Raw genomic sequence first — 12,934 nt, forward strand, 5'->3', positions numbered from 1 at the left:
ATCTCAAGGATGTTCAGAAGAAATGGACAGCACCAGAGTCAGATGAGTGTTCCAGCAAAGGATCAGAATACTAATGGCTATGTGATGCCACTGTATGGCTACTTTTTTAATAGATCTGGGGAAAAAAAAAAAGCAATTGTTGTTTTTCTGTCAATATGGGTTGCTGTGTGTACATTAATGGGGAAAAATGAACTTAAATGATTTGGACAAATGGGTGTAATGTAACAGGAAAAAATTTAAGGGTGTCTTGCAACTTTTCATACATAATCTGGTGTACAATTGAGCACTTTCGGGTGTACCAAGCCCCTCGCCAAGAGTCAGTTGGGATAGACTCAAGCATGCCCACGACTAGTGAGGATATGCAATACAGAAAAATGGATGAATTAATGGCTACTTCTGCTTTGTCATTGCTTGAGGTGAAGATGTACCATAGGTATTTACCTCCAATTTGATTGTGTACATGTGAATTGTTTTTGCTGGTCAGTAAACAGTGCTATAATAGTAATAGCAGTCACTTGAAGATAGAATGGATATGAAAAGTCATGCTGTCTTTTATATTAATTTGTTGAGATTTACTGTAATTTTTGGTGTGTAATGCATACGTGTGAATAATACATACATTCTAGAAAAACGTTCTACTTATGTATAATGGATTTTTCCAATTCATGATTTTAAAAACGTGAATTATTACTGGAATGAAAGTTGAAAATTGATAATGTGTAAAAATGACAAAAATAGTTAGGATAGGATTTGTGTTGGTCTCATTTTTTTTAACCCACAAAAACTTGGAATTTGAACAGGGGTCTATGGACTTGTAAATAGAATGCAATGGCAGTGATTCGATGGCCTGTATTAGTGTGTTTCCTTACACGCTTGTCGCAATTTATCCTTATCATAGTGGAGAGCGTCATAGTCACTCATGGTGATTCTGTTGACACGAAGCCTCAGCCTCTCTGGAACTGGCTGTTGGCTAAGATACAAACAGCACCATTTTCACATAAATGAAAAGGATTATGTAGTATGATTACTTCACAAATTGTTGAAAAAGTAAGCTTCCCCATTTAAAATACAGTACACAGTGCATGACTCACTCATTGAGGTGTGGCAACGATGTCCGCCGTTTCGTTTTCTGGACCATATTGGCCTGGTTTCTGAGACTGATGTTGATGATGGAGGGGGCAAGTCTACATGGTTCCCCATCGACCTGAACATGAAAAGTCCAATTGTGAGCACATTATATATATATATATATATATATATATATATGCATTCATATAATTCTATCTATAATAGACTATACATATATATATTAGAATACATAGATAATATACAATATAGACAGGCATAAAGACTTCATCTTTTGCGAAAAACGACATATTTCTGTAGCTTACTGAGTCAACTGGGAAACTCATATATATGTCTGTAATCTACTGCCTCGGGTGGCCAAGTCATGCATACATACGAGATGGAGCAACAACATCTCCACGGAACTAAAGCAACAATTTTGAGAAAAACTGTTCAATTCTTTAAATTTAATTATGTCATAACCCTTTTATTAAGTACTTTATTACAGAGTGCTATTTTCTCATTAAAAACACATTACAAACATTTTTGTTGGTTGTTTTTGGGAATTTGGATAACTTTTATGGTATTTGTATTAATTTCAATGGGGAAATATGATACAAGTCTTCTGAGTTAAAAAAAAAAAGCATGGTTGCGGAATGAATAAAATTTCTATTTAAGGCATCACTGTATCTACAATGGTGTATATATCTAAAATAAATCTGAAAGGAGACTAAATAATGTCTTTCTTGTATTATTGGTTGACTATTGATCGGCCCAAAATAAAAGCTTTTTGTTTTTCTTGCATCATATCCCCCCCCCCCCTTCGGCTTGTCCTCTTAGGGGTCGCCCCAGCGTGTCATCTTTTTCCATTTAAGCCTATCTCGTGCATCCTCCTCTCTAACACCCACTGTCCTCATGTCCTCTCTCACAATATCCATCAACCTTCTCTTTGATCTTCATGTCACTCTTTTGGCTGTCACCTCCATCCTCAGCACTCTTCGACCAATATACTAGCTCTCTTGCCTCTACACACATCCAAACCATCAACGTCTGCTCTTTATAACCTTGTCTCCAAAACATCCAACTTTGGCTGTCCCTCTAATGAGCTCATTTCTAATGCTATCCAACGTGCTCTCTCCGAGCGAGAACCTCAACATCTTCATTTCTGCCAGCTACAGCTCTTCTTCCTGTTATCTCTTCAGTGCCACCATCTCTAAATACTACATCGTGGCTGGCCTCGACACTGTTTTATAAACTTTGCTGTTCATCCTAGTAGTTTTTCTTGCATATAAGATGATTTAAGCAAATACTAAATATTGTCTATGGTTGTGTGTGTGTGTAGATTTTTGGAGGGTACCTGTACAGGAAGAGGCTTTGTGGTCGTAAGCGTTACTTCACGGCACTGATTCAACCTCTCCCCATGGCCTCCAACCTGAAGAGTTGCCTGCACATAAAAGTCACATAAAGCTAATTTTGATAATTTTATTGTAACTATAAAAAAGTAATAAAATAATGCCTTTCAAATTATTGAAGGACGCTTATATAAATGTAATTGATTATACAAGACAATTGATGCCATTAATTCCATACCAGTGATGTCATGGTGAAGCCAATGACCTCGATATATCCATCGTCATGGCGCTGAGGTTCAAAGTCATGGTGTTCACTTGGGTTTCCCCAAGGTGTGGTACCTGCACAGTACCTGAGAAACAGAAGTGCAGATGCAAACACATACACGCACACACATCAATATTCATATTATTTCTTCTTCTTTTCCTTTCGGCTCGTCCCGTTAGGGGTCGCCACAGGGTGTCATCTTTTTCCATCTAAGCCTATCTCGTGTATCTTCCTCTCTAACACACACTGCGCTCCTGTCTTCCCTCAAAACATCCATCAAGTTTATCCAATACCCATCATAATTGATTTGAGTATACTTTAAGGGGAAATATGTGAGCTGGGATAGGCTCCAGTACTCCCGCGACCGTTGTGAGGATAAGCCGCTTGGAAACTGGATGGATTTTTTTAAAGAATTTTATTCCTTCGATCCAAATATTTGGGTCTGTCGGGCGCCTGGCCACCCTTCAACTGTGAAATTGCACTTTTTTTTTTAATCTGTGCTACCGTTTTCCAAAAATGTGTATTTCATTACAATTTGGATGTCACATTTGGGATCATACTTAACCCCACCCCACACTGAGTTTCACTGTGAATTGGTAGCATAGCTGGATGAGAAGCCACAATTTTCAAGCAAAGGGCTGAATGCATCATAAGACAGACTGTTGGATGACAAAGTACCACTGTCTAACAGCATTAAAAACATTTCCCCCTGATGCCAATAAAGAACAGTTCATTAAAGGTTGATTGCAAGATGGATATAAAAATGCAGATGTGACATTTTATTAAGACATAATAAACATTTTTCTTTTATAAAAAAATTAAAAAAATTAAAAAAACTTTGTTTCTTTAAAATCAATAACATCTAATCAATAATGAAGTGAGTTTCATTTGAACGAGGTATTTATCATGAAAATAATTGCAAACAACTTTGAAGATGACATATTGGACACCCTGAATTGCCTTTACAGTAGCTAAATGTTAGCTACGTTTTGCACTTTTAAAAATTTAATTTTGGTCATGCTGCTGTGCCTAATTGCTGTGTTAAGTTATGATTCTGACTAGATAAAATTCAAGTCTTTTTTGGCTGGTGTTCTAAGAGCGAGCAAATTCTTCGAGCATTTCGGTAAATAAATAAAAATTCTGTTGTCCTGTTGATTGCTATACATATTTTGTCCTCTAGGATCATAATAGACTCCACCTGATTTGAGTGTTATTTAAAACACAAACTGTCGATCAAGTCTGTGTTACACCTATTTCAGTTGTGTTTATGGCAATCTACATAACATTTCAAATAAATAAAAATTAATAATAACCCTACACTATAAATAAACTAGAAAACTTAAAACTATATATGAATTCATTTTAACAATCACAGTTGACAACCCAAATTTTAGTGGTGATTCTTTTAAATATATATATATATATATATATATCCTCACAAGGGTGGTGGAGCCTCTCCCAGGTCAGGAGGCAGGGTACACCCTGAACTGGTTGCCAGCCAATCACAGGGCACATAGAGAAACAGCTGTACTCACAATCACACCAAGGGGCAATTTAGAATGTCCAATTAATGTTGCATGTTTTTGGGATGTGGGAGGAAACCGGAGTGCCCGTTGAAAACCCACGGAGGCATGGGGAGAATATGCAAACTCCAGACAGGGAAGGCTGGGATTAAACCCGGGTCCTCAATTTCCAAAACATTGACTTTTAATTTTTAACTTTTTAAAAAAAATAAATAACTTTTTTTTTAAATTAAAAGTGCCATGGGCAGTTTTCATCCATTTGTAAGCATAATTGTCACAATTTGGTCTATAGCACCACTTTGCACTCTGAGAACCCAAGGCGCAATCAAAATGAAATATTAAATTCAATTAACCCACTCAATTTCCAATCAAATTACTTTCAGTTGTAGGGAGGCTCTTTGGTGTATGTTTATTCTTTCATGACAAAACTATAAATGGACAAGAAGTTGCAGATTCAGTTGAAATGTGGTGTAAAGAATGATGACAAACCTGGGAATGTTGAGAAATACCAAACACTGCAGCTTCAAATCCTGAATCTTTGATGTTAAATCTGTCCCATCACACTGGAGACAAGCATGGACAAACACACGCACATACACAAATGAGTGGCAGTGCTTTTACACAAGAGGCAATAGCTTGATTGACAGCTACTCACCACGACTCGGATGTGTTTCGACAAGTCTTTGGAGCTTCCCATGAGGAAATCTGAGAATGCTGTCTGTATGGTAGTCAGAAACATCCATCTATAAATATTCATACTGTAATGCTTCAGGATCTACATTCAAACACGAAAAACTCTGGCTTTTCTAGACTATTTATAGAAAGCCAACAACAAGCTAAAAGCAATCCATCAGGCAAAACATCAACACGTGACAAACTGAATGACAAATCATTAAGATTTGCTGTGTGATTGCCAGTGTCAAATTAGTCAGCACAAGTTAAAGAAGCGTTCAACTTTTGTGTGTGTGTGTGTGTGTGTGTGTGTGTGTGTGTGTGTGTGTGAGAGAGAGAGAGAGGACGGGAATTAACATTTCTGCACATTATACAATTGTTGAAAAAAGAAGCAAAATGTGAAAATATCAATACAGGAGAGTACAACTGTATATAATTCGTAAATACTAACTTGAAGAGTCATTTTTAGGAAAAGATTTTATTTTAAGAGAATTTACAGTATTAAAAAATTCCGATGGGAAAATTTTGACAGATTGTATGTACTCACCCCAGCATAGAACATCTTGTTTCTGAAACGACTGTTAAACTTCTCTGGGTTGGCTTCTAAAACAAGAAGATACACAAATATCCAATATAATCATCAAACACAAAAAAGCTGTGCCCTGAATAAATAACTAATACAATAGAGAAATATATTTCATTCAATACTGAAAGCCGTACATGAAAATAGAGTCATGAATGAATCCTAAAATGGGATAGATGCAGCCCCGACGTGTGGTACTTTAGGTACTGCAGATTTCTAAGGAGCACCAACGACTAGACATATACACAATTGAAGGCAGATGTTTAGATACATTGTGCAAAAATTTACATTTGTTTTTTTTTCTCTCAATGTCAAATCAGACTAAACCTCTCCTGTTTCAGAACTGTCAGGATCACCAAAATTATTTTTGTTAAATGCCACAATAATGAGAGCTTTCTTAGTGAATTTAATATTAGTTTCTTCAAGACCAGAAGTTTACATATCCAAAAAGTACTATGTTTTAAACAATATGGGGAGGCCCAGATGATGATGTCATGGCTTTTCTGATAGGTTAACTGACAACATGTGAGTTAATTGATGCCACACCTCAAACACTTTCCTTGTTTGAAATCATTGGAAAATCAAAAGAAATCAACGACGAAAATCAGAGAATCGTGGAGCTCCACAAGCCTGGTCCATCCTTGGGTGTAATTTCCAGATGCTTGAAGTTGCCACATTCATCTTTTCAAATAATTATACAAAAGTATAAACATCATGGGAATGTGCAGCCGTCTCAGTAAGGATACAAGCTTTGTGTCCCAGAGATTATCGTGTTTTGGTCTGAAATGTGCCAATCAACCCCAGAACAAAACTAAAGACTTTGTGAAGATGATGGATAAAGCTGGTAAGAAAGTGTCATTATCCAGTGCAACGAGTCCTGAAGAAAAGTATAGCCACAAAATGCAAACTCCATAATACCAGGAAGTTTAGATTCTATCCTCAAATCACAGAACTGTGAGGCAGATGTGTGAAACACTAGGTCACCATGGTGCCCCATCAAAAAACAGCATAGCATAATGTCAGGTTATTTACTGACACAGCTATCACTGACCCTCCAACACACACAGCAGTAGAAACACTGTTATTATGTAAGGAAATCTATCCATCCATCCATCCATCCATTTTCTGCGGGAGTGCTGGAGCCTATCCCAGCTGTCAACAGACAGGAGGCAGGGGACACCCTCACCTGGCTGCCAGCTAGTAGCAGGGCACATAAAGACAAACAGCCCCACTCACAATCAGACCTGGGGGCAATTTAGAGTCTCCAATTAATGTTGCATGTTTTTGGGATGTGGGAGGAAGCCAGAGTGCCCGGAGAAAACCCACCCAGGCACGGGGAGAACATGCAAACTCTACACGGGGAGGGCTGGGATTGTACCCGGTTCCTCAGAACTGTGAGGCCAATGCTTTCTAGGAGGGCGACTGTGCCGCCCGGTAAGGAAATCAACTGGTAAAATCTAATGTTGACATGATAATGTTGAGGCTAACAACCCAGAACTAATCAGATTTGTGTCCTTTTATTTAAAGAAAAATAATAATAAAGTCTCTCATTTGGCTACGTACCTCTTGACTCGTGGAACTCTAAGGTAACATGTGCGTCAAATCCAAGGCTGAAGTAATTATTGAACACATCCAGGGGAAGCTGACGTAGCATACAGACAATAAAACACAAAGACAAAAAAAATGCAGCTGTATTTTCAGATATTACCATATGCATCTATTAAATACATCAATCTGGTCATCCATTACAACACTAATGACGATAATACAGTATGTTTCTTTTTTCAGGTGAATGATATACTTGGTCTTATGACCGACTCATGATAGAGCCAGGTGGCTCTACATGCTTTGGCTTTAATTATTTATTATTTTTGAGTGAACAACCAATGTTTACATGGGGAAAGTGGTGAAATGTTCAGAGATATTCATGTACCAAATGTATGAAATACTTTCATAATGTTAGAAAGTATCAGATTTTAAATTATTTCACACGTCCAGGAAGCAAAGAATGACGTAGGAATAATTATTATGCAGAAAGTACTCCAAAAGGCACACCAATCCATCATTTAATTCCAGTCAATCTGAACTAAAAAAAAAAAATGGGTTTCAAATTTTATTTGGGAGGGGGCGGAGAGGAGGATTATTAATAACAAACGATTCTAAATCAATTAATAAACTATTGAAAAATATTAAGCACATGGCGTTTTTCAGACAGACACCTTGTTCACAGAAAGTAGTTACCCTTTGCAATATACGTCAGCCCTAGTTATGCTTGCCACTGGTTGGTACCAATTACTATACAAAAATAACATTTCAATTGGGAATGTTGGGAGGATTGATTGGGATGCTGAATTTTTATCAATTTATCACTTGGTAAGTGATTGAAATTCTATGAGCATATTTAAATGTGTGTTTCATCATATGTACCTTTTTGTACTACAAGCTACAGGTTGTTTAGGTGGTTTAATGATATAAAATTGGTTCATGCCAAAAAATGAACCGTAAATCTCCAACAGAGGCAAAAAGCATGAAAGGCAATCAGCGTAGTGTGAGGCGCACAAATGAAGGGTGTTGATATTTGTTTGGCTGAGGAACAAATCCTGACCTCCAGGATTGTCCATATTTGGCAGAATTTCATAAAGTCACAATTTTCTCCCAAGTCTGACATTCCAGTTATAATTTGTGAGTAAAGTAGCATTTGATGACTCAAAAAAAAGTTTATATATTTCTCCACTTTTAGGCATGTTAAATGCTATTGATGGTGATGCATGTTATTGATGCATTCTGCTTAAATATTGGATGTTGTTAATTCTTCTACACTAGCAATTATTCAAAGACCCGTGTCTCATTTATCTTCTAAATTTTGATTTATCTTTCTCCAAACTGTTCAAGACAGTCATAGTAATTACTTTTTATTACTATGGACCAACAATGTGGCTGTGTTTGAAAAATGTTTTATATCAAACCTTATCGGTTTGCTGCTCATCTACTTCAGCCCCAGCATTGTGATTGGCTTCAACCTGTAGATTCCACCTATCAAGCTGGACCACAGTTCCATCCTCAACATGAGACAGGATTTTGGACAGAGGTTCATCTGTATAGCCCTGTGCACAAATATCAGTCATATTCACTATTAATAATTGACTATTGAGAAGGGGTGGGAAAGAACATTTATTTTCTGGGCAGTTCCTTACTTTTATCACTACATTTAAAAACTGATCTGTTCTATTCATAACTTTTGTCAAAAAAGGTGTCTCTTTTCAACCTCTGTGGACAAAACAATGTAAAACAGACAAAAATAGAGAGTTTAGGGGAACTACAATTGAGATTTTGATTGATTGAGACCTTGGGGACATTTTAGGTGGGGAAAAATACAGGACAACATAGGGGAACGTGACCCAAGGAGAATTAACCTAAGATGCAAAAGATTCAAATAATCACATTTTTTATGTTGTCAACTCCAAGACTGATTTGATGTAAATGCGTTGTTTCTTATGCCAGCCTAAAAACTACCAGTCTAATGTGATGTGAAAAATAAACATACAGGAGAAGCAGCTTTTTCCAGTTATCATTTGCCAATTTAGCGCGTTAGTTTACAACATTAGCATAGCTATGGGAACATGTTTTGATGGCATAAAGGGCTGCGCCAATGCTCGCTAGCTTTTCTAAGTAAGAGGTATAAACGTTAATAAAAGAGACTACAGTACTTTCGTTGAGTTTTTTTGTTGTACCAAATGAAAAAGTGTTTTTGTATCCAATTGACATTAAAACTCAATTGTTATTCTCATACTCAAGCACTTTTCAGAGTCTTTACTTTTGAATTTGTCCTGAAGAAGTTGAATCAGTACTTCTATTTTAACCAGAGTGTAATTTTTACATAAGTGTTTATACATCTATTTAAGTGAGTACTTTTGCCACCATTCCTATTTGGACTCACCCCTCCCCAGTTGAGAGTCCTAGCAAGGTCATTTCCTGTCCCAAGTGGTAACACTGCCACAGGAGGTTGAGGATTCAACGCAAGTTCATCAAGGCAGGAGATGATCCATCCCACCTTGTTTTGCACATGGACACACAGGAGAGGAAAAAATATTCGGAAGAACTCCCAGAAAGATGCAATACTGACTTAGACCACTGCAAACTATAATCACAATAATAACCATATAGTACAATATTGTTAAATTAATTACACGTGGAATGTACCTCCTTTCATACAACTTTTTTTCAGATCATTATCATTTGTGTAAAGTAGCAATGCAGCACGGGTTTCAGGTCAACCCAGGAATTAGCCAACCATATTATTGGCGGAACATGGGTGAAAAGTCGCTAGCTGGCACCAAAGTATAAAGTGTCACAGACAATGTAAACTGTTGACTTCTGGCAATTTTTGGGCGGTATAAATGTGCAATTTATATGAGACATTTAGATACACTACTTTAACAGGGCAGCCCACATCAGCTACGACAGGGGTGTTTCCAAACTATTTCTTACAATGTCTGCAAAATCAAAGGATGTAAATGGTACATTTAAACTATATACTTCGTCCTTAATTCATTTAATACGTCAAAACCATTCTATCTATTCATGTAAATAAATGCAAAGAAATATCTTGCTTTATATTTACTAGCCATCCATTCATCTATTTTCTGCAATGTATTTAGTTATCTTAGTAACATGTGACTGATAAAAAGCGAGAGTGAGCAATGAACAAATTTCTTCTACCTCACCACCCAGTGTGGAAAGTAAATTATTAAGAATGAAAGTAAATGATGGTGGTTTTGTCTATGTGATTGCGGGGCCTAAAACAATGGAAGGTGGGCCGCAAAAGACCCCAGTGATATTTTGGACACCACTTGGCTATGAGAATGTGAGGTGGCAAATCCTGCTTGGGGGAATTCTATCAGAAAGGGAAAGGAGATTATAATTTAGCTCTGCCATTTACCTCAGAAGCACCAATTTACCAGGAATGCAATGTGAAAGCTTCAGTTGCCAATCAAAATTAAAGATTATATTTGTAGAGGCAGTATTTTTACTACACTGTTATTTAATGGCTCTGGCATTAGATTGTCCTTGTGCAAATGGTCACATTGATCATAAAAGTGGTGCAAGTGTAATTTGTGCATCTACATGAAGTACTCACAGTTCCATCCCCTCCACAGGCCAGAATCCTCAGGTTGTGAACCTTACGATACAGCTCCAACCTAAAAGTTTTAAACCAAGTTAGTAGTTAATCATGAGAGTATTTGAATACTTCTATAAATAATTACCCCTCTTTGGGTCCTCCCTGGCCCAGATCAAAAACCTGCCTTGGGTTTAGATACCACATGAAAGACTGAAGGATTTTAGTGCCCTGTCAGATGTGTAAAAATAAATGAATAAATAAATAAATATCACTTTCAAACACCAGGCAGTAGCCAGACAAACTCAGAATCTACTTTAACAAATCTTCAATACCTGGTTTCCACCACTTTTGGGGTTGACAAACACCACTAGTGGTTTCATCAATGGGGAAGGAATGGGCCGGATGATGAAGGGTTTCCACTGTCGTACATCCTGTGATTAGCCAAAACAATGCAACTAAAAATAATAGCTCATTCAGAAATTGTGTGTAAATGATACATGTGAAGTCATAACTGAGTCAAAATGCAAGGGAAAAATGTAAGTATGAATGAAAAAAAATACAGTGTGAGCGCTATCTCCAATTGTAAAAATATAATTCAGAAAAACAGAAGCACAGAACCAAGTGCTACGAGAGGTATGTGATATGTGTTCAGTGAACCCCACATACCCCCACCCCATTGGGCATTATCAAATTTGCCTATTTGTAGATTTTGGGTGTGAACCCACTCTCCATTATTTGATGAAAAACTCACCTTGGCACTGTCTTTGTCACTATCTCATAAAAATATTACTCTGGTGCCATCTTATGACATCTCATAAATGGAAGGAAAGAAGGAGCTTCATTTAGTCAGGCCTGTTTATGGCAGGTGTTTTGCTTTGCCCACCGTTTTGGGTGGGTCAGTTACTCTCAGATTTTCACTATTCCCGACAGGGTTCAGCCTCTAATTGACCCCTTCGTAGAAATCGCGTCATCCGCATCGCTGACCAATCAGAGGCCAGAGATCTGGATAAACTACGCCCCTTGTCGGCATCCGCTATTACCTCAGACAACGTTGCACGGTCCAGTATAGCTTTTGTTAGCGTTTTATCGCGTATTTGGGTTCTTTAACAATAGATATGGTTGAGAGGTGTAGTCACGGACTTTGTAATAGTGACGACAGGTATCCTGAAAGGCTAGTTGGTGGAGTTCAATTCGTACCCTTTCCAAAACCGAAGACCCAGTACGAAAAATGTCTTTGATGGATCAAACTTTGTGGAAGACCGCATCATCAACTGAATCCATCTAATATCAACCGGAACAGAAGACCGAGTACGAAAAATGTCTTTGCTGGATCAAACTTTGTGGAAGATCGTATGATCAACTGAATCCATCTAAAATCAACCGGAACAAATGTGTTTGCACGAAGGTATGCCCTATATTTGATTTTCAATACATGTCTCATATAAATGAATTAGCAGTTCTTTGCTTGCATAACATAGCTACGTGTGAATGATTGACACACTTGATCTGTGTTGAGCGATATTTTGCGATGATCTGACTGCACAAACGTGTCTCTGTTGGCGGCTACCGAGCAAAGCTAAACCGGACTAGCGAGTCCTAAAAGCCTTCGACGTGCACCGAGACACCAAGACTGAAGGAAGGATGTTTGAGGACACTAAAGTAGTGATTGTCGTACTCGGTCGGGACTTACGTAGGTTCGGCACTAATTCAAGAATAATTATTAAGGGGAGCGCGTGACGTTACACAAAGAAAACGAGAGAAACAACTCGTAAATCAAGCCTCGCCTTCTTTTCCTTCATACGGCGGTTCACAAACGGCTATACAGATACACGTACAGATTCTACACACAAGTGTGATATGTAACACGAAAATAGGAAACTGTCAATGACGAATTCGTCTTTGGGTTATAATATATTATATTATGTGGCTTCTCGGCCTTCCTCTGGCTCCGGAAAGATCTCGCGCTATCAACGGTTTCTCCATCGATATGCATGTAAATACCATTGAAATACCCCTCGCTGAAATACTTGAAGCCTTGCTGTCTGCTTTTCAACGATATTTCACTATACGCTAAGAATGCGAGTGAGAAATCAGCTGGTAAATCGGACAATTTCGCTCTAGTCTTTTCTTCCTGCGCCGCCATTTTTGCTAATTGTTTGTCTGAGGTTAGCACACGTGGGGTGACGTAACTTCAGGAGGCGTGGTTAAGTGCCCTGTACGGAGGGGTCAATTATGACTAATACCTTAGCTTCGCTGTATTTTAGATTGCACTTCTTGATGAATAGTTTAGCTTATGTAATGGTGAAGAAGTATGATCTAAGTTTCAAAGCTTAAATTTCTCTCTACACCTTTTCA

General features: G+C 37.8%; 1 protein-coding gene across 8 annotated transcripts in view; it reads right to left on the reverse strand.

The window, feature by feature from the left end:
* Nucleotides 1-12,934, reverse strand: part of dgkza (diacylglycerol kinase, zeta a) — a 90,589-nt gene that overhangs the window by 40,193 nt on the left and 37,462 nt on the right. For all 8 annotated transcript variants that reach the window (XM_061836143.1, XM_061836145.1, XM_061836146.1 and 5 more), the window contains 13 exons: nt 10,912-11,010; nt 10,725-10,807; nt 10,598-10,658; nt 9,398-9,511; nt 8,427-8,564; nt 7,024-7,102; nt 5,425-5,480; nt 4,861-4,923; nt 4,695-4,768; nt 2,656-2,767; nt 2,423-2,509; nt 1,092-1,204; nt 870-970 (listed from right to left, as the gene is read on the reverse strand). In XM_061836143.1, the coding sequence (XP_061692127.1) occupies nt 870-970; nt 1,092-1,204; nt 2,423-2,509; nt 2,656-2,767; nt 4,695-4,768; nt 4,861-4,923; nt 5,425-5,480; nt 7,024-7,102; nt 8,427-8,564; nt 9,398-9,511; nt 10,598-10,658; nt 10,725-10,807; nt 10,912-11,010 (1,180 nt within the window). The remainder of the gene's footprint in view (nt 1-869; nt 971-1,091; nt 1,205-2,422; nt 2,510-2,655; nt 2,768-4,694; nt 4,769-4,860; nt 4,924-5,424; nt 5,481-7,023; nt 7,103-8,426; nt 8,565-9,397; nt 9,512-10,597; nt 10,659-10,724; nt 10,808-10,911; nt 11,011-12,934) is intronic.

Source organism: Syngnathoides biaculeatus, chromosome 2 (genome assembly GCF_019802595.1).
Source record: "Syngnathoides biaculeatus isolate LvHL_M chromosome 2, ASM1980259v1, whole genome shotgun sequence".
NCBI classification, from domain to species: domain Eukaryota; kingdom Metazoa; phylum Chordata; class Actinopteri; order Syngnathiformes; family Syngnathidae; genus Syngnathoides; species Syngnathoides biaculeatus.